The sequence below is a fragment of the Lates calcarifer genome, linkage group LG19 (assembly GCF_001640805.2).
Source record: "Lates calcarifer isolate ASB-BC8 linkage group LG19, TLL_Latcal_v3, whole genome shotgun sequence".
Classification (NCBI taxonomy): Eukaryota; Metazoa; Chordata; class Actinopteri; family Centropomidae; genus Lates; species Lates calcarifer.
The window spans coordinates 1,662,290-1,682,325 of NC_066851.1; the positions used below are offsets into that span (position 1 = coordinate 1,662,290).

Here is a 20,036-nt window from a genome sequence, read left to right on the forward strand (position 1 = left end):
TGACGAAAGGTGGAGGAGGGGGGGGGTCCCATTGGGGACGGTCCATAAGCTTGAGGACAGGGGTGGATGGAAGGAAAATGGACAGCTTGTCAGCAACTTCTCATGTGTGAAATGTTCTCCTGTATACTTGTTGTGACATAAATGTAGCTCTGATGTTTTAGCGCACAATTTGAATATCTGTCAAAAATGTGACATTTCAGCAGCAGGACAGAGATGGACAGGACAAAGACCTGTACTTGCAAATGCAAGCCGGTGGTTCAGGTTTGACCAAGTCTATTAAGAAAATGTGATTATCATCCTGCACAGCAATGATACATTTAATCCTAAAAGGTTTAAGAAAGTCAAATGTGACATTCACATTTCTAACGCTTTAGGAGGTGAAAGCTGTTATATCAACAATTAGTCACAACGCCCATCAACAACCCATCTTTAAACTCAGCTTTCATTTTGATGTCAGCTACGCACCTGTAAGGTTTTCTGACATAGTTGTGACGCTACAGTGATGACAAAATCTGCTCATAAACACACAAACAGCCAAAGTCAACACTGCCTCTGTGGTAGTTCCTGCTACTGTAGCTGTGTGCAGGTCCACAATTTGCCATGTTGACACACACACACACACACACACACACACATACAGACCAGACAGGTGAAAACATAACCACTCCCACTATCACACCCAGGAACAATCCTTCCAATCTACAGATATTTTCAACTGAAGAAAGAATTTCACAGCAGTTTCCTCACCTTAACATGTTTAGAACATTCATACAGAGCAGCTGCCGTTGCTGGACACTCAGGAGGACATTATCTTCAAATTCATTCAGTTACTTGTATGTTGACAGGGATGGGGTTCAATACATTGAGAAGATGCTGTTAAGCACTGTCAAGCATGCCAATGATGCCAACACCGTTTACACCAGAGAGCGCTCAGTCATCTTATCGATCAACGCGTTGTAGGAAAAGTCACACAAAACGCAAAAAATTCTGACATGCCACCCTTTCTGTCAGGGTGTTATGGGGCGTCCCAAATACCACATTGCTGTTCTCCCATTATGTTACACTACAGGCCCATTCATTGCTCCTAAGACTTATATTTGGACCTGATGCTGGAAATTTGTCAGCCACAACATCATATCACAGGTAGGCTGAATTTGTGTTAGGGATGGGCATTTTGATTACTTTTAAGTCAATTAGTCCTGACGTCATAATTAACATGTGCTCTCCACCCAAGCTAAAATATGTTGTCATGCCTGAAATGTTCCGGCCACCGTCAATGTAACAGTGACAAAAAAAAAAATCCAGCATGAGAGCTGTCCATGCATCACGTGTTAAGTCAGGATCTTCAGTTATCAAAGAAACAAGCTGAGCACGTCCACGTCGCTGAGAAAGAGTGATTTTTTTTTTCAATCTGAAACTGCTTTATTCAATGAGGCCTCGTGGATAATTCAGGAATCCTAACCTAAAAACAAGCTAAGCATCTAGCAACAACCTGAGCTAACATCAGCAGCAGCTTGGTTTCAATCAAGAGAACAGCCTGGAAACCATTCATTGAAAACAAAAGTTGAACAGTTTAATTTCTTCTTTATTACAAAGAGTCTGACTTTAACCAAATCAAACACAATCAAAGATCAAACACAATCAGTGTGTAACAGATAGAAAATCATACCATCAAAACTTAAAAAAGTTAATTTTTAAGAAGCACAGCATGAGGGAGGAGTGCAGACAGAGGTGGATGTTTAGGTGCTAGTTTTCTTGGGTCTGCCTCTGGATTTCTGGGCGAGTCCAGGTGAGGTCTGGGTCCCCATCTCCACTAGTCTGGATTTGGGGTCACCCTGTTTTGCAGTGCTGGGCACTGTCCTTGGTCTGGGAGTCTTTTTGGGACTCTTCTTCACTCCATTCACTTCTGCAAGGGAAAGTCCATCAGATTTAAGCAGGGCAGTAAAACATTTGCCCTTAAAAGACACATAATTGGACTGCTTACAAAGTCTTTCACTTTACTCAGTCTAAACACATTTCATGCAACTGGGCAAAAACTGCCTGCAACCATACAATGCTGAGGTTTCTAACTTCACCTCTGTACAGTGGAAGTGAAGGTATTTTGTTGACCAAATTCCTGCAAAACTAACAACATTCTCAGCAGCCTCAGCTGTACTTTGTCTAGTGCCAATTAGTAAATATTAACATGCAAACATGCCAGATAATTATTATTATTACACCTGTTTAACATCAGCAATTTAGCATTGCCATTGGCATGGTGATGTTAGCATGCTAATGATAGCACTTTTTCCATTGAAGGAATGTAACAGCCTAATTTTGGGCTATTACTTGAACTTTAAATGTATTTGGAAGGTCTTGTTACTATATGTTTTACAAACCAGGCTATTTACTTTGTGGTTTGCTCCACTGTACACGCTGACACCTTTTTTCCTACAAACGTCAGCGATGCCAGGACATCATGGTTTGTCTTTTAGCTTTTTTGAATTTTCATCTTTAATTGAAAGTATAGTTGAGAGGGTTTCCCTGTCAGATATAATGTCAGTGTGATGTTTTTGCGGTTGTCCCCGATCCAACTATAAAATGGTGGTAGCTGTTGTGTGTAGTCGGTGTGGTCCGTCTGCTTGAGCAGTCGAGACCAATAACACTTCTTCCAACCCCTGAAAGTACTTTCATTCATTTATTATCACCTGTTATTTCCAAGAACAGAGCAATGGAAACAAAACAAACCATGACAAGGGGACACATTTTCAGAAAAGTTTCTGCAATAGAAAAGGGCTGTAAATGGACAGGAGGACACACACACACACACACACACAGACTCACACATCGTGGATCATACCTTTTTTCTTTGCGACTCTCTTTTTCTTTATGGGGCTTCCATCAGCCTCACTCTCTTCATCTGCTGCTTTCTTTCTCTTGGTAATTTTCTGGAGGGAGAAGAAGAACAGAAGAGAACAGGAGGAGCATTAGCTTGTTGCTGTCAGTCAGAAGGTGAGTGAACATGGACATATGTAGACATTTAAGCCTGTAACTCAGTTGTGGGTCATGTACTATTTGTTGCTGTGTCCCTTTTTCAGAACATATAAAAGCCTTTCTTCTCCCTCTGAAAAACTGACATAATGAGTTGACTTTTTGTTGCACCACTGTAGTTAAGCAGGAAATGTCCTGATGGACATCACATCTACCATCAAAATAATCCAAATACAATACAAAGAGTGACATGGTCTTTTTAAAGAGTTAAATGTCCTTAAATTAAGCCATTTTGTTTTTAACTAAAATTAAAAGCAGGGAGTTTGTGAAAGCCCTTGAGCACTGCAGTATCTGATGAGAAGAATGAAGGGACAAACAATGAGATGAGGCCTTGACATGGTGATGAGGCGACCGGACTTCTCAGAGCCTCCAGGCTTCTGTGTGAAATCTAAGCCACAGCACTTATCATTCTACCATCTCATCAGCCACCAAGACCTTGCAGACATTAATCCATTAAAGCATCCAATTATTTGTTCCACTGTTGTGACCTCAAAGCAGCGAACAAACACTCTGGCTTTCCTTTCCTCTGCTTGTAAAGTGCATTTTACCAGTGGGGTCACCAAAGTTGAAGGTTTCCCAGAATCACTGCTAATACAGCAAAGAGTTTTCCATAAACTATGACTGTATTATTTCTGTCCTGTACAGAAATCAGAGCGAGTGTGGGGTCTGCTGAGGAAGCAGAAAGAGATGGCGGCCCCTAAGAATGTGCTGCACTTAACGAAGGCAATCAAGTCCTCTGTCCGTCCACCTCCTTCCTGGGCCTCCATAATGAAGCTCCACTCTCAGTCTGAACTATCACTCACCCCCTGCCCCCCATTCCATTTTTGCCTCCATTTTGACAATTGCTACCTCATGATCACCATTTGACACCCGCTGAGGTGAACAGATTGGCGGGATAATTACATACAATAACCAGCGCAGGGGTCCGGTAACCCTTCGGCTGGCAACGTCATGTCCCCGGTGGCATCTTCCATATGCACAGAGACCAAGAGAGCAAGACAGGGACAGAGAGGGAAAGAGCGCAAGGAGGAGGAGGGATGGAGAGAAAACAAGAGGATGGAAAGCAGGAAACAAACACTGACTGACTTGTAAATAAAGTAAATGTTAGAAAGTAAACCTGTTAGAATACATACACTTTAACTGCTAAGTGCTGTTAAATGTTAAAGTTATAAATCTACAGATTTCAGGAAAGATTTAGCCTCAGTCTTTCAGCATTTCGTCATGTAAGTAGCCATTGATGCATGTCTATGACCTGTTTGCAGGCAGAGTCAGACCACCTCAATCTGTGATCTTGTCTGTTATGTCTTTGTGAAATGCTCTCACTTTCCAAGCTCTGCTCCAATTCATGAAGTCTACATCTAGCCATGAGCAGTTTAAATGACTTGAAATGTTCTTGCTTTAAGTATCCCAGAATGCATTTCACACAAACCAGTGGCAACTGCAGAGATTTTATGATGTTCTAATTTTGGTCCATTTTTCAACATTATTTACAACATGTGCTAAATTTATCAATATTGCCTGTGGTGCCTATTTGGAAATTTGCTGTGATGTTTTTTTGGAGATGTGACGACCCACTGAGTGGGTGAGATCAGCAGGTCATCAGGCATCTAACAAGCATCTAACTAGCAAGCAAATTGATTGTACTGTGTCCTGTTCTCAGGAGTTCGAACTCCCTAAGAGGAAAAGACAATGGCAGTTGAAATTTAAGCTAGCTAAATTGATGGTCACTGGATATGAATATGCATGCAGTTAAATGAAAATAAATTTAAATAAATGATTAATTTCGCCCTCCTGACTCCAGCCCCATCCCACAGCACAGTCTTGGCCCCCCATCAGCAAATGTCAAACCATCAGCTAAAAACTTGGGTGCCTTCAACCACCTGGTTGTTTATCTTACCCCTAGTGAGCTAGTAGAACAGTACCTCAGCAGAAATCCAGTTTCATCAGACCAGGCCACCTCTTCCAAGTCTTCAACTGTCTAGTTCTGATGAACCTGTGTTCACTGCAGCCTCAGATTTCTGTTCTTGGCTGACAGGAGTGGAAGTCAAAGTGGTCTTCTCCTGTTGTACCCAATCCACCTCACACTTTTCTGCTCACCACAGTTGTAAAGAGTGGTTGTCTGAGTTACTATAGCCTTTCTATCAATTCCAACCAGTCTGATCTTTCTCCCCTGACATCTCTCATCAATGTGTCCGTCCACAGAACTGCTGTTCACTGGATGTATTTTGTCTCTGGTATTTCCCCATTCTGATGTTTGATGTGAACATTAACAGAAGCACCTGCCGTGTGCCTGCATGATTTTATGTACTGCACTGCTGCCAGTGATTGGTTCATGGGATAACTGCATCAATAAGCATGTGCACAGGTGCTTGGTGAGTGTATTGTAGTAGGCTGTAAGGAGCATGTAAGGGGCGCTGCTCATGTGGCGACCTGTGGCCTGCAGGAGCAAACAAGCTGCTGTTGTCTATGTATACCTTCTTTGCACACTTGATGCCTCTAATTATCCCTTGAGGAACAAATACACTACAACAACAATCATAATCCAACAGACTATAAATTCTCATATAATACTGTAATTTCTGAAATAGGCCATTCTGCATGAGTCATTTTACTTTGATACTTTAAACATTTTGCTGATAGTACTTCTCTATAGGGATGGACTAAAAATTGCTGATATTTTGGTCTGACTTTCAGACGTTTGGGATGGACGTCTGTATAATTTTACAGGAGGTAGCTCCTTGTTTAGCGTTGAACTCCTCCTCGACTTCAACTTTGCCTTCCACCATGCTTGTTCTCGTTCTGCACCAGAGCTGCAGGCTGCGAGTGCGTCGCATGCACAAATATGTCATCAACTAGAGTTTTTGTTATTATCGCAGGAAGGCTCATTCTTACTTTTTCCAGGTATATCACAAACAATACAATGTCGTACATCCCTACTTTTGTATTTTTACTCAAATAACATTTTGAATGTAGGACTTAAGAATTAGTACTTCTCTCTCTAATACTTCTACCTCCATTGCCCATGTTCACCACTTCCTACTGGCAGGTGTAGTTGAGACCTGGTAAGGCACTGGTAGATACTCATCCCTATATGCAGCAACACCTTGGCGATAGCCTCTCTGAAAGGCCAGCCATAGCCAAATACTAGCCCTTTAGAGCTAAATGATCCTACATGACCCGCAATAAAATGAGTCTGGGAAGAAGCAGAGAATTCCCATTCAGAAGTTTTATTACTCAGGTCACTCAAGTTGCTCTTGATTTTAGCGTGAGTGTGTGCTGACCTTGGCAGGAGGTGATATAGCTCCATTGATGGGAGTGAACTCGAGCTTGCCATCATCTTTAGCCTGGATGGTCTTCAGACCAGCCTGCAGGATGGAGCGCAACTTCTCGTAGGGTGGTTTGTCTTGGTATCCCAGAGATTTAACCTCTTCCATGAATTTCTGGATTTCATCTGCAACAGAGTGACACTATTAGTTCATTATAAAATAAAAGCCTACAATTAGCTGCTTGCCCCTATGTTCATTTCAGTGGTACCAGAATAGGTCAGTCAGGTTAGGTATATCTGTTATATCTTTGTACAGGCACCAGTATATCAACAGACTTAGACTTGACTTTATTGATGCCTTCGGGATGACTCCTTCAGGGACTCCTTCAAATGAAATTGAATTAAATTAAACATCAAGTCTTCTTGATGTGTTCTCTTCCCCTTATATTATTTGTCTTCTGCATGTCGTCATTTTGTTTTAGGTTAAGCCAGCTAATGAAGTACTTTGATCCGTGTTTTATTTTAGGAGACTAAAAAATAAGCCTGACTGGACTTGAACATCCCTCTCTTTATGTTAGACTCCTCCTCCTCCTCCTACCTACTACTACTACTTTGTTCAAACACACTGTCATCACCATAATGTTCTACTCTGGTTCCAGCATCACACTTAATTCTGTTTGGTGTGATTTTTTTCAGACTTGACACACAGTCACAAACACAAACACAGATGGAGTTGCAAACAACAGTTTGGTTGTACTCAACAGAGCAGAAGGAAGGAGGTGTGACGCTTTGTGTTTGCCTTCTATGCCTGAACCAACACACTGCCTGCAGGTCAAAATGCCAACATTGAATTTCCGGTGCGGATTAATAAAGCATCTATCTAATCTAATCTAATCATTAAAATGGCTACTCTTACCACAGTGAGACAACAAACGTCAAAGTTGTCATTTACAGCCGCAGCTAAAAATGCCTGCTGTTGTGCACATCGTTGGACTTACTATCCTTATGAGAACCAAGGTGGACATTGCTTTTAAAAATTATAATTAGATGAGGATGAAGATAAATGAATGATCTCATTTACTTTGCTGGAACCAAAGCCATTTTCCCTTTATGTGTATGTGTGTGTGTGTGTGTCTGCTGAGTATAGTGAGATGATGTTGATGAAATTCGGTCTCAACCTTTCTCTGATTAATGCTCTTGATGCAGGAGGACAGGTTTAACCACAGCTGGAAAATACAAAAAGAACTACACTACTGGGCCATTGAGCGGCTAGAGAAATTGGTGGATAAAGGGGATTGTTAGTGGATTTTTACTGGTTGTCTGTTGTTATTAATGGCAATGACACATCTACACCCACCCCTGTGTTTGCCACCTGTGTTTGTATCTGTCTCACCTGGCTTGTCTTGTGAGAAACATTTGGTCATAAACTGTGAGATGTTTTCTTGACACCTGTAAGGGAGAAACAAGCGTCATGATTTTTTTCCCACAAGTTTGAAAATTCTCAGTTTAATACACCTCAATCTACTTTGAAGGTAAAAATGCTAAAGCTTTTTCTGGCTGTAAAGGACCTATGCCATGTCAAGTTTATCTCTTCACAGTTAAGTTCAACAAAGTTGTTCTTATTTTTCTGTACAGTTCAACATATCTTTTTGTAAAAAAAAAAAAAAACTGTTTGTTACTCATGTTTCATAAAATCTACAATTTATATTACAGTAGATTAATAGTAGGAAAAAAAATGCTTTCTGGCTGTAAAAGAGGGAGCCGATCCTAACACCACCCACACACACAGCCGCTTTGGGGATGTCTTAACAAGGGTGCCAAAAAAACAACTACGGACCCAGCATCCTCTCCCGATCCTTCATTTGCCACACCACACCACAACACACATCTACAGTGGTACTGCTACTCAGAAATGATGAAGTTGTTCTTCTCTCACTTGATTTTGGAGTCTCTGACATAGATGGGGTCCTGTAGCTTGTCCTCCCAGGGCAGCCGACCACACAGCCACTGAACCATGCAGTAGGACAGGATCTCTAGGTCGCTCCGCCTGGATGGAGCTAGCACCAACAAACACATCAGCAGCAGCGAACACTGCCAGCAGCTACTTTTAAGTGCTGTCATTAATAGCAATGCCAACATTTAAAGTGGCGATGCACTGTTATCAAGTTGTGAATATCACAATTTGATTGACCGTGTATTTTTAAAACTATTATTATTATTATACCAAATTAAATTCTAGCTTACAAAAATGTTTTTTAAAAAAGGAACAATTCAAATTTGTGGAAATTGGCAGATTTCTTTCTTTGAAAAAGTGAGACAAGGATGTAAATATCAGTCTCATATCTGTGTGTTAACTACGTAACTGGAGTTAGAATATGATTAGCCTTGCTAACCTAGCAATAAGACTGGTAGTATGGGGAAACAGGCTAGCCTAGCAGTTCAAATTTACTCCCACAAACACACTGTATCTTGTTAGTTTGATCTCGGTCAGTTTGCAGCTCTGTACGTAACGCAGAGATACTGACACTCAAAAAAAAAGTGAATATGGAGATTTCTCAAAACAATGATTGATGCTTTCAAAATAAAATGTAAGTGATTTTTCTTCCACTTTTTTTGGGAAGTCATTTTTACATACTTGGGAAATTACCTTAATGTGAAGAGATATATCTGCCTCATGCTATAAGAATCAGTTTCTATGTAGTGGTAATACTGCTAATCCCAATGTGGCTTTCCCTTTACAATTACAGGTCTGGCAGTATGCTTTATTAATTTGTATTTGGAGTCAAAATACTAGTCAAAATAGTATACCTGTAGTAATATACCTACATGCTCCTTTATGGGCGTCAATGCTTGTGAACTCGATGGTGCCATCATGACATCTCTTGGGGTCTTCCTTGTACTCTTTCAGGATGCCATCAGGTGAGTACCTATATGCCAGCCCATAATCTACTAAGAAAATCTACAGTTCACAAAACAGTGATTCAGGCATGCATACAGACATGCACAAACCAAGAGTCACATTTAACACTTTTATACAAATATATGTCTGTAATGATTCCAGGAATCAAACTTTATAATAGAGAATACAGATTTCACTGGTGGTTGTGGACTAAAAGCAGGAGGAGCAGGTGATTTCATTCTCTTTGGAATTGAAATTGTAATTCCACGTACATAAGCTTCATTGTTATTATTTAGCAGTGGTGGAGAGTAAGTATATTTACACAAGTACTGTACTTAAGTACAATTTTGAGGTTCTTGTACTTTACATGAGTATTTCATTTTTATGCTACTATATACTTCCACTCCACTACATATCAGTGGGAAATAATGTGTTCTATTCCACTCCATTTTTTTGACAACTTTAGTTACTAGTTACTTTTAAGATGAAGATTTTATACAGTGGATAATGCAACAAGCTTTTAAAGTACAACACACAGTTAAAGATGAAACAAGTGGTTTCACCCGTTTAGATTTCTGACTTCTGTGTAGTCATCACATTTCAGACGTCTAATTATCTGGCGTACATTTAGTTAGTATTAATGTTAGTATTTGGTAGCATTGCTTTTAGCTTGTTTATCTCGGGCCAAACATTTCAGGTAGCCTTCCACTCTCTGGCTGATGTGTTGAGATGTTCAAAATATCCACATAATTTTCCTTCCTCGTGATGCCAATTGCAGCACTTGCAGCAAAGCACCCCCACAGCATGATGCTGCCACCCGTGTTTCACAGATGGGATGGTGTTATTCAGCTTGTAGTCACATAACGATGGTCATTAAGACCAAACAGTTCAATTTTTTCATTTTTTCCTCTAAGATCTTTGTCCCCATGTGCAGTTGCAAACTGTAATCTGCTTGCATACTATGTACAGATGAACATGGTGCCTTTAGTCATTTGGAAATTGCTACCATACAAATAGCAGATTTGTGGAGGTCTATTCCTGTTTTTTGAGGTCTTGGTTTATTTCCTTTGATTTTCCCATGATGTCAAGCAAAGAGGTAATGAGTCTGAAGGTAGGATTGAGATTTTCATTCATTACTTGTAATGGAGTATTTTTACATGGCTGTAACTCCAGGAAAAAAAATAGCAAAATTAGCACAGCTACAAATTATCTAACATTAAAATCTAGGGATGCACTGATACCGATACCAGTATCTGGTATTGGTCCGATACCCTGTTCCTGTACTCGTACTCGTAAAAGTGTTCCAATACCACAGCACCCGATACCACTTTACGGCAAGCGTGACGTTCACTTGGGCGGTCAGGTGCTAATTGAGGGCAAGGAGGAGCAATGTTGGCGGTGTGGAGGTATTTCAAAGTGGATGATGGTGACTAAAGTAAAGCGGACTGCAAAAAGTTGTCAAGAAGAGGGACAAAAGTGAGTACTTTCAACACAAGCAATCTGATAAAACATCTAAAAAACCAACACAACGCTGAGTTCAAAGCTTTTGCTAATAATGGCAAACAGCAACAACCAACTTTGCAGCAAACTCTGGAGAAGAGGGAGAAGATGCTAAGAGACAACCCTGCGTGCAGTGAAAATAAGGAAGAGAGGCTCTGACCCAGTACATTGCTCTTGATAACCAGCCATTGTCGGTTGTTGATAATATGGGATTTAGACGTCTTCTCAGTGTACTGGAGCTGAGGTATGAGGTCCCTAGCCAACACCACATCACTGACACACGTGTTGCCAAAGCTACATGACTTTGTGAAGAGGCACATCCGCAGCCTGTTGCAAAACATTTCAGCCCTCAGCTTCACAATAGATATTTGGATGGAGCAGCGTTAGCCTGGTGTCCCTCATCAGTTTAACTGCACAGCGGATTGACGAGGACTTTACTCCGCGAAGAGTCGTCCTACATGTAAAACATTTTAGGGGTTCACACACCAGCCAAGCCATCGCAGGTGTGTTTGATAACATGCTTCAGACATGGAGGGTCCCTAAAAGTTCTGTTCATGTTGTGCTACGTGATAATGTGAAAAACATGATCAAAGCCATGAGTGACGCTGGACTCCTGAGCCTGCCGTGTGTCGCACACACCCTCCAGCTGGCTGTTAATGAGGGGCTTTTAGCACAGAGGAGCGTGGCTGAAATAGTTGGACATTTTAAACATTCCGCCTTAGCCTACTCCTGCCTTGAAGATATTCTGTTTGTTAAAGAAAGATGCAGTTGAATGCTAAAATGTCAATAACAGTACTTTAACAGTACTTCTATTTGAGTAAAATGTGTGGCAGTGCCATATATGATGGAATGTTCCAATTTCAGTCACAGCAATTTCTTAACAGCCAGAAAATGAAACAATATCTGATGAAAATAAAACATGTTTTCAAGTAAATGTACGAAGTGTAATGGCATTAATAAGTACTCGTATCGGTACTCGGTATCAGCAAGTACTCAGATCAAAGTATCGGTTTCGGAAAAAAGTGGTATCGTTGCATCCCTATTAAAATCCAGAGGGGTTGGTTTTTAAATAGTCATTTATAAATAGCGCTTTAATAATACCACCAATGATATATTATTCATCAAATTAAATTGGCCCTGCCCTTGTTTGTTAGAAAGCTCTTTGCTGTTGTCATCTAATACCCCCCTCTTCCCCAGGTCCTAATTGAATCCAATGAAGCAGTGCAAGTCTGAAAATTTCCCCAGAATATAAACACAATATGATTTCAGTCATTATGCTTTAAGTTCTACCAACCTGGTTGGGATCACTGTGGCTCAACATGAGGTTGGATGCTTTAATGTCAGCATGCACATACTCGTGGTCATGGATGTACTCCAGAATATCCAGCTAAACAAGAAAGCAAAAAATGATCTAATGTTAGTACTGACAAAACACATCTTTTTTGTTTGTTAATTTGACTTCCAAAACAAAGACCTCTTTTCTGACCTAGATACGTGTTGTCTGGGCTAAGAAAAAAAGCATGTTAATACAGGTGTAAATACCTGTCAGTAATCAGTATCAGTAATTTGGGTCTGCTGGACCACATCTCGATATGTCTTACTCACACTGTGATTCAGTCAAGTGTGTATGACATCTGAACAGTTTGGACATACAAGGCCTACGAGATCAAAAAACTCAGAGACTGTGCCAATAACAAGCCAAACCATACCCAATTTAAATTTGGCTGCCATCACCTTCTAAGCAGTCTCCTAATGCAGCGATACACTGCTCCCGCACTCTTGCTGTGCTTGGAATACTCCCTGTGAATTCCATTCTGTAAACGCATCAAGCACCATCTGCAACACATGCAAGATGTCCTCCAAACTATCAAAACAACAAGAATTCATTTTGGGGAAGAGGAAGACATCCCAGAGAGCCATATCTGGCTGAGTAGGGCAGGTGGGGAGCTGCAACTGTGTGGTGCAGCCAAAAAACGTACTATGAGTGGGCACGTGACAGAGCATTCCACTTACCACTGTGTCACAGTTCAGATCGTTTGCGCCAAACACCCTCCCTCAGGTACCTTAGAATGACGCAGAAGAACTGAACTTGACAGTCTGACTCTGGGACACATATTTACAGTGCACAACCTCACAAATGTTGAAGAAACAGGCAAGCATGATGTGCCTCCTTTGGTCTTGCAGACTGCAGGCAAAAACTACAGTTTGGTCCCTGGGTCATGGCTGATCAAGCAACGCAATAGTCACTCACAACAGTTATTGCTTGGACATGCTGCATGTGCATCACCATGCTGTGCTCCATCAGTCTGCAACAGGAAAAGTCTGTGATCTTTTTGAGTGTATCTGCCATCTGACCCTACCTCTTCTTTCTATCTTCAAGCTGGCCATCAAAAAACTACCAACAAGAAAAATAAGTAGCAGCCCATACAGCAGTATCACTTCAGAAGACTCTTGAAAGACCAGTGTAACGTGCAAAACAGGGTCACATGGCAAGAGTAGCTGATCTAGCAGTAGTTCTTGTAAGCATCCCGCCTTGCTCTGATTACTTTGTTACAGTATGACTGTTCTCATAGTTATCAGTGCCTTTTTGTAATTCCCTGACATTGAAATTACAGTGCATGCCCTGCTGATCTGTTAATACATTAAGATGTTTTCTTTGTTAATGCAATGGTACAAGCTAGTGAGATGTGCTGAGAGGATAAACCTGACACTGAACCACCTGAGAAATAGGGAGGAAGCATTTTGGATTCAGTATCACACAGGGAAAAAATTGAGAATAAAGGTCAGGTTGTTTGCCGACTCTGTAAAATGCTACTGTCTTATAGTAATGTCACGTTGTCAATGTAAAGCAGAGGCACTGCAAATGAATGGCACAACGTTAATTCCGCACCTTAGTTTCATAGTTATGTTATGTGGGTTTGTTTTAATTAATATGAACAACTTGTCTGTTAGTCCTCATTTGCTCAAACTCCACGTTTTCAAATGTGACAGTCAAACATCGACACTTTGGAGATTATGGCCACACCTCAGGATAATCTGTTCTGTCTTTCCTTAGTTCCTTCCCACCTCCATCTTTCTAATTTTCATACTGAGATCCTATCATTGTGTAGGCAGATTTGGGACAAGAACACTTGTTAACACCAGATTTCATGTTAATACCAGGTATAAACAAGGTCAAAGATAACCAAAATTCAATCTGTGACACCTGGATGATCAGGGAAACCCCTTTAATCCTACTCTCAGATTGCATACTTGTAAAACTACTGCCATAAGGAACTACAAAGTAAAGTGGCTAACCCCATAAACCAAAACAATGTGGTATAGTATGCTAAAACGCAGCGTGGGGCTGCAGAAATTGTCCCAACAACTTCACTTTTGACTTTTTGGTGCAGTGGGATGTTTAGAGCTAGGAGAGATATGATGTCCTCAAAGTCATTATCAAATCATTAATAATGCCACATGTAACTGCAAATCAGTGTTAAAGCAAAATGAAACCACTTGATCATGAAATAACCAACCAGTCGAAGACCAAGCTGCAGAACCAGTTTCCTGGGGAACCTCCTTCCATATTCTTCAAACTTCTTCTGCAGGTCTGTGCCAAGCCTGTCAATAACCATGAACCTGTACCTGGAAGGCACAGAGAGGACTTCTTTAATACCTCTGATGTGTCAGATAAGCTCTTTTACTTACTGGTGTAACTGCAGTAAGCCACTACAGAGCTTTTCGTTGTACTGATCAGGCTATAATTTGTTTCTCAAAATAGGCCTTTTTCAGGCCAGAGAGAAAAATGTTAAGTCAGTTCTCAAAACATTTGGCAATGTCTGAAGGTCCTGTAAAAGACAACAACTCAGGACTTTACAACTGCTTGTTAGATGCTGATAAGAATATCTGAGTCATCATAAGTTTTCTAGTTCTTACAAATTCTATCTTAAAATTAACTCTGGTCAGAAATCAACTAAAGTTCAAATGGATTTTTTTCAATATGCCTCTCAATTATCATTTGTCCCCTCTTTTACTCTCTAAAACAGGGGAAAAGAGGGCACTCTAAACCAATCGTTATCCATTACCTCACAAAATTAAAGATATTCACAGATTTAAACCAGCAAAAACCTAGTTTAAATAAATACAAAAAACACTGTGCCATTTATAGTAGGTCTTCTGAGATCCTGTAATCCATTCATTTTGGCGCTGCCTTTTAGTGAATCTTTTCTGCTTTTGTCAGCAGCCACACAGAGTAAACTTTAGTGTTGCTTTGTAAACATGTATTGTTTGTGTTCTACAAGGTAACAGAGATATGATATTTTAATTTGCCGTCATCATTTCATATTATATTATTCTTAAGCGCAAATTTGCAAAAGAAAGTAAATAAATAGTGTCAATTTCATGGTTTTTACAAAGAGTTCACACAGTACATTAGCCCCATTAGTTTGTCTGTCAAATTCAAAAGATTATAGGAAGAAGAAAATTATAAGAAGTTGTATTTTCTTTAACTCTTTTTATGAAAATGTAAGTCATCCCAAGCCTGGGACTGTTAACTTATTTCCTATACACATCTTTTCCAAGAGAAGTTGAATCAAGGACTTCTTCAGCTCTCTGAAGCCTCTTAGATGAGAGGTAAAACATCTTATAGTCCAGCTGTCCCTGATTCTGACTATTTTTGGATAACCATCACTGACCATCTTCACAGACATATGTTGTGCAGTGTCTGAATTTTATACTTTTATTATCTAAATAATATCTGGTAGAATGAACAGGTGTTATTTTGGTCTTTCTAAGATGCCAAGTTCATGAAAGTAAAACTAAAATCTGATATGTTTCTCTGAAAAAACAAAAAAGTGAATGGGAATAAGTATTGAGTGTGAGTTTCTCTGGTCAAAGTCTTACCTTTTCCCTCCTCTCTCATGCAGACCCGAGCCCCAATACCTGGGAACTCCCAGATTTTTCAACTTGTTAGACTTCATCCAGCTTTGGACTGCAGAATAAGAGAAATTTTTAAGATCTCTTTCAGGCTAAAATGTCCCAAACGTCTGTGTATACATGAACACACTGCTAACTGGTGCTGGTGTAATTGGGTGATGGCTGTGATGCTCAAAGTAATAAGAGTAAAATTCCATGGGGGGAGCTGGGCAGCGTGGCTGCAAGCTAATCTGCTGCTGGGACAAATATTTACCAACAACATGAGATTCCAGCATGAATAAAATATGAGCCTTTGGTTCCTTAGTAATATAACAGTTAATTGTCAGGGGAGATTGACATTTGGATTGTTATTATATAAAATGCAAAGCTGTGGCCTGGGGGCCAACAGCGCTTCCACCAAAAGCTTTCCCTCCTCTGTAGGGCCCCCCCCCCCCCCAATGCCTCTGCTACAAGATTGTCTTTTTTAATTAAGAAAGTTAGCTTTCTTTTATTTGTTTACCCTGGTGGTGGGAGACTATGGTGTGCTATGATCGTAATGGTTGTGGTTGTGGAGTTGTGGAGTGGTTTGGTAGCATACTTGTAGGGGTATGTGTGTTAGTGTGTAGGAGTGTGTGTTTATGAGGAATTATAATGTGGCTTACTCAGATCTGGCTTAGCAGCTCTCATGTAAAACTTGAGCTCAGAGAACAGTGGTCCATTTTCACTGGGCTCCTGTGGATATAAAAACACATAAATTTATGTCTAAATTCAATTGAACATTTATGTAAACCAAAAGTAGCACTGTAAAAACAAGGGAATGTGACGGTGTAAACATGTCACAGATGCAGGTAAAAAAAACTGAAATAGAATTTAAAAATCCAGTGTGATAGATGGATTCATGAGTCTGAACCCTTATCAGGCTTACAAATCTGGAAACAGTTTGATTAACATGCAGTGCATTCAGAAAGTATTCAGACCTCTTCACATTTTGTTATGTTGCAGCCTTATGCTAAAACAAAAAGAAAAAAAATCCCTCATCAATCTACAATCAATACCTCCTAATGACAAAGAATTTAGGAATTTTTTGCACCTTTATCTAAAAGTAAAAACTGAAATATCACATTCAGACCCCTTGCTATGACATTGGCAATTTAACTCGCAGCAAAAACCAAGCCATGAGGTCGAAGGAACTGTCTGCAGTGCTAGAAAAGTTCTGTTGTATTCAAGGATTTCAAGAGAACAGTGGCCTACTTAGTTGTTTGTTGATATCCCATCTCCACAGAGGATCTCTGGAGCTCAAACAGAGTGGCCATCAGGTTCTTGGTAACCTCTGTCAGCAAAGCCTCCTCTATCCTGTTTGCTCATTTTGACCGAGCAGCCAGCTCTAGGAAGAGTCCTGTTTGTCCCAAACGTTTTCCCTTTAAGAATTATGGAGGCCACTGTGCTCTTGAGAACCTTCAATGTAGCAGCAAGTTTCTCAGAGCTGTGCCTCAACACAATCCTGTCTCTGAGCTCAGCAGACAGTTCCGTCAGTCTCATGGCTTGTTTCTTGTGGCCTGGTTTCTGCTCTGATATGCACAGTCATCTGTGAGTCCAATCCACTGAATGGACTCCAATTAGTGTGCTTTACCCTTAAGTGCACAAACTAACAATACCATCTCAGCAAAGAGTAACATGTTCACATAAAGCAGTTCTGATCTCTGTATTACTACAAACCAACATAATATAAAGAGTGCAGCAAAATCTCTGATTTAAATCATCCTCGTGGTCTATATTATCATATTGCCCAACCCACCAATGTAGATTGTAAGTAAGTCTCAGACAATTTTGTAACTTTGGCCATATACACAAAACCAATGTAATAAAGAGGAAATACCTACTTAGTATAGGTGTAAAGATACATCAATCTATATTGATACAGTGATTCAAAGATCAGTGAGCCCATAGCAATCCAAAAAACAGAGAAAACTAACCAACCAACCAAAACAAACTGTTCAAACTGATGGAGCAGTCTGGTCAGGTGCCTGGAAAACAATTTGACAATGTCTAACAAAACAAAAAAAAGGGAATAGCACCTGAAAGGCTGCTGTGATTTTCAGCTGTTGTCAGACTGTGTTTTTTTGGTTGTTGAAAATGATAATAAAAGACACGGGCAAAACACAGGTGAATTGCACTAAACGGGACACATAGAACACATTGTAGAAACTACAGCCAATGATTGAACAGACATGGCCTAAAGGAGCAAAGGCAGCTGACGTGATGCATGAGGCCCCGAACAGATAACTGATAATTTAAGAGAAACATTGAGGAAAAATGTATTTCAGTTAAACTGGCCATGTTAATAGAATTTTGTATGGTATATTACAAATCATATGGCAAATTCCAAAAGTTACTTGGAAACTTCACAAACTAAAACAAAAACTACTATAGACAATGAAGTGAAAACCAAGTTACACAGCAGGTGGGCAGTGTTCATACTGAGGCATTCTGATATTTATGTGAAGTGGACATATGATGCGTATGAAAGGAAAAGCATGTTAGCACATATGAGTCTTACCACTTTGATGACATAGCGAGCATCAGCACCCACAGATTTTGCAGAATTCTCGTCAGCTGGAGAATAAGAAGACGAATAACTGGTTAATTTGCCATTTTTTTTTCTCTTTGACTGTCTTTAACCCATGTACACTGTATCCTTTTTTTTTTAGCACTAACTTGGCTACAGGTCTGATTTATCATTTTAACAAAGCTGCCAGGAACCCAAAATACAATAAAATGACATGTTGATGAGATGTCTATGACAATTCAAAGGGATAATCACTCAAAATATTTTAATACATATATTCAAGGCTGTAAAAATGTTGTTTCACTCTTAGCAGACACAAATACAAGACTTGTAGAAGTCAGTTTAAGAAGTAAGTCTGTTCAGATGCACATTTCTTTTATAATCTAAACATGAGATAGGAATGGAAGCCCCATATCAGCTCTTACAATAGGTTTTCACAGCTTGTTATATAAATAAGTTATGATACTAAAAAGGACTAATTCTCAGTGTATTCACTGCTGATTTGCAATTGATTTGAACTGGTTAGTGTCTTGAGTTCAGGCATTACCTTTACCTAAGAAAAACATAAAGCCTGATGAATAATAAAAATGCAGTAAAATCATCTATAGATGTTTCTGTGAACTTGGCCATCTGTGTTCCATCTATTCTTACCCAAATATATGAGACCAAACCCCCCCTGGCCTATTGGAGCCCCCAGTTTCCAGGCCTTCTTCCCGGTGTCTGTCAGGACTTCTCCAGGAGGGAACTCCTCTGCCAACTTCCTCTTAGCTGGAGCTCTGCCCTTCCCTGCTGCCTTGGCTTTTGGAGGCATCTGAAACGCAAGTCATCTGTGGCTGTTAGCGCTAATGCGTGTTAAACAGCATTGTGTTTAACACTGTGTTTTACAATTAAACGCGTAGTCAAATAGAGCTAAAGTGTACACTGTGAACAGACCCACAAGTTGTAATATGTTGCACGTGTGACCTAATTTTAATTTATCGAAATGTCAGTTAAAAACAGAGAGTTTTACCTACGGTGCTACATGGTATCGTATCTGATTCCTGTATTCACGAGCAAAGTTAGCTAACCACATCTTGAGTACGTCCGTTAGTGAAGTGTGTATAGTATAAAAGTTCATTAGACATAGGATTTAGGACACACTAAATACCAATATGTGTAGTGCAATGGTTACAGCCTCCTGACGTTAAAACAAAGCAGCTGAAAAAGCAAAAGTTACGTTAGCTAAGTGCTGTAGCGAGTAACATTACATTTTATAAATTTTGTTTTGCTACAATGCTAACTGCACTGCCTCGCTAGCATCGATATCTCAAGTAAGCTGCTGCATGACGACGTTTGATTACAAATGCTCCCGAATATCCGCGTCATCGCTGATGCAAGTGACAGTTACACGTTTCATTGAATTATAAGATAAATACAAACCTTCGCTGTGTTGTTTATCGTTGACTGTAGGTTAGCATGAATGAGGACCAAACTTCCCGCAAAACTACCGGTCAGGAAGTGGCGTCACGACACTTTACTATTCTATTGGTCGACTACGCTGCGTAACTTACGGCAAAGATTCTCCGCAAGCGTATGTGCTTGAACCCCAGGTGGGAATAAGAAATACATGAGTTTACTGGGTTTACTGAACAGATAGGGAAGAAGCCGTTTCATCTTCTTCATGTGACAGATAGTTGGCTCTTGATCTTAATGCAAAAATACATGTGAACATTCAAGAGTCAACTTTGTACACATTTTGCATTGCATACAGTGTTTTCTGTTGTCTGACTTGTCTTCATGTTTCTTGACTTTTGTAATTGTGATTGTAACCTAGTTTCTTTGGTGTGTCAACAGCTGATAAAAAAGGAGAAAACACAGAATTAATAAACATTAGATGCATA

At 40.0% G+C, this 20,036-nt stretch overlaps 1 protein-coding gene across 2 annotated transcripts; it reads right to left on the reverse strand.

The window, feature by feature from the left end:
- Nucleotides 1-1,551: 1,551 nt before the first annotated feature.
- vrk1 (VRK serine/threonine kinase 1) lies at nt 1,552-19,682 on the reverse strand. Of its 2 annotated transcripts, none has more exons than XM_018697718.2 (13): nt 19,576-19,682; nt 18,808-18,967; nt 18,148-18,203; nt 16,253-16,322; nt 15,579-15,666; nt 14,213-14,321; nt 11,989-12,081; nt 9,122-9,254; nt 8,232-8,352; nt 7,689-7,744; nt 6,312-6,481; nt 2,840-2,927; nt 1,552-1,906 (listed from the first exon to the last, which is right to left on the reverse strand). In XM_018697718.2, the coding sequence occupies exons 2-13, from the start codon at nt 18,965-18,967 to the stop codon at nt 1,740-1,742; spliced, it is 1,311 nt and encodes a 436-aa protein (XP_018553234.1). In that variant the 5' UTR covers nt 19,576-19,682; the 3' UTR covers nt 1,552-1,739. The 2 variants fall into 2 exon arrangements, with proteins under 2 accessions (XP_018553234.1, XP_018553235.1); XM_018697719.2 differs by lacking the exon at nt 19,576-19,682 and adding an exon at nt 19,166-19,186.
- Between the last annotated feature and the right edge of the window lie 354 nt (nt 19,683-20,036).

Excerpts from the sequence above, each read along its gene's own strand:
- vrk1 (XM_018697718.2), bottom strand. The coding sequence starts at position 18,967 with ATGCCTCCAAAAGCCAAGGCAGCAGGGAAGGGCAGAGCTCCAGCTAAG. Across the intron at positions 12,082-14,212 it reads TGCAGCTTGGTCTTCGACTG|CTGGATATTCTGGAGTACAT; the intron begins GTTGGTTATTTC and ends TTTCTTGTTTAG. Across the intron at positions 2,928-6,311 it reads CTATATCACCTCCTGCCAAG|AAAATTACCAAGAGAAAGAA; the intron begins GTCAGCACACAC and ends TTCTCCCTCCAG.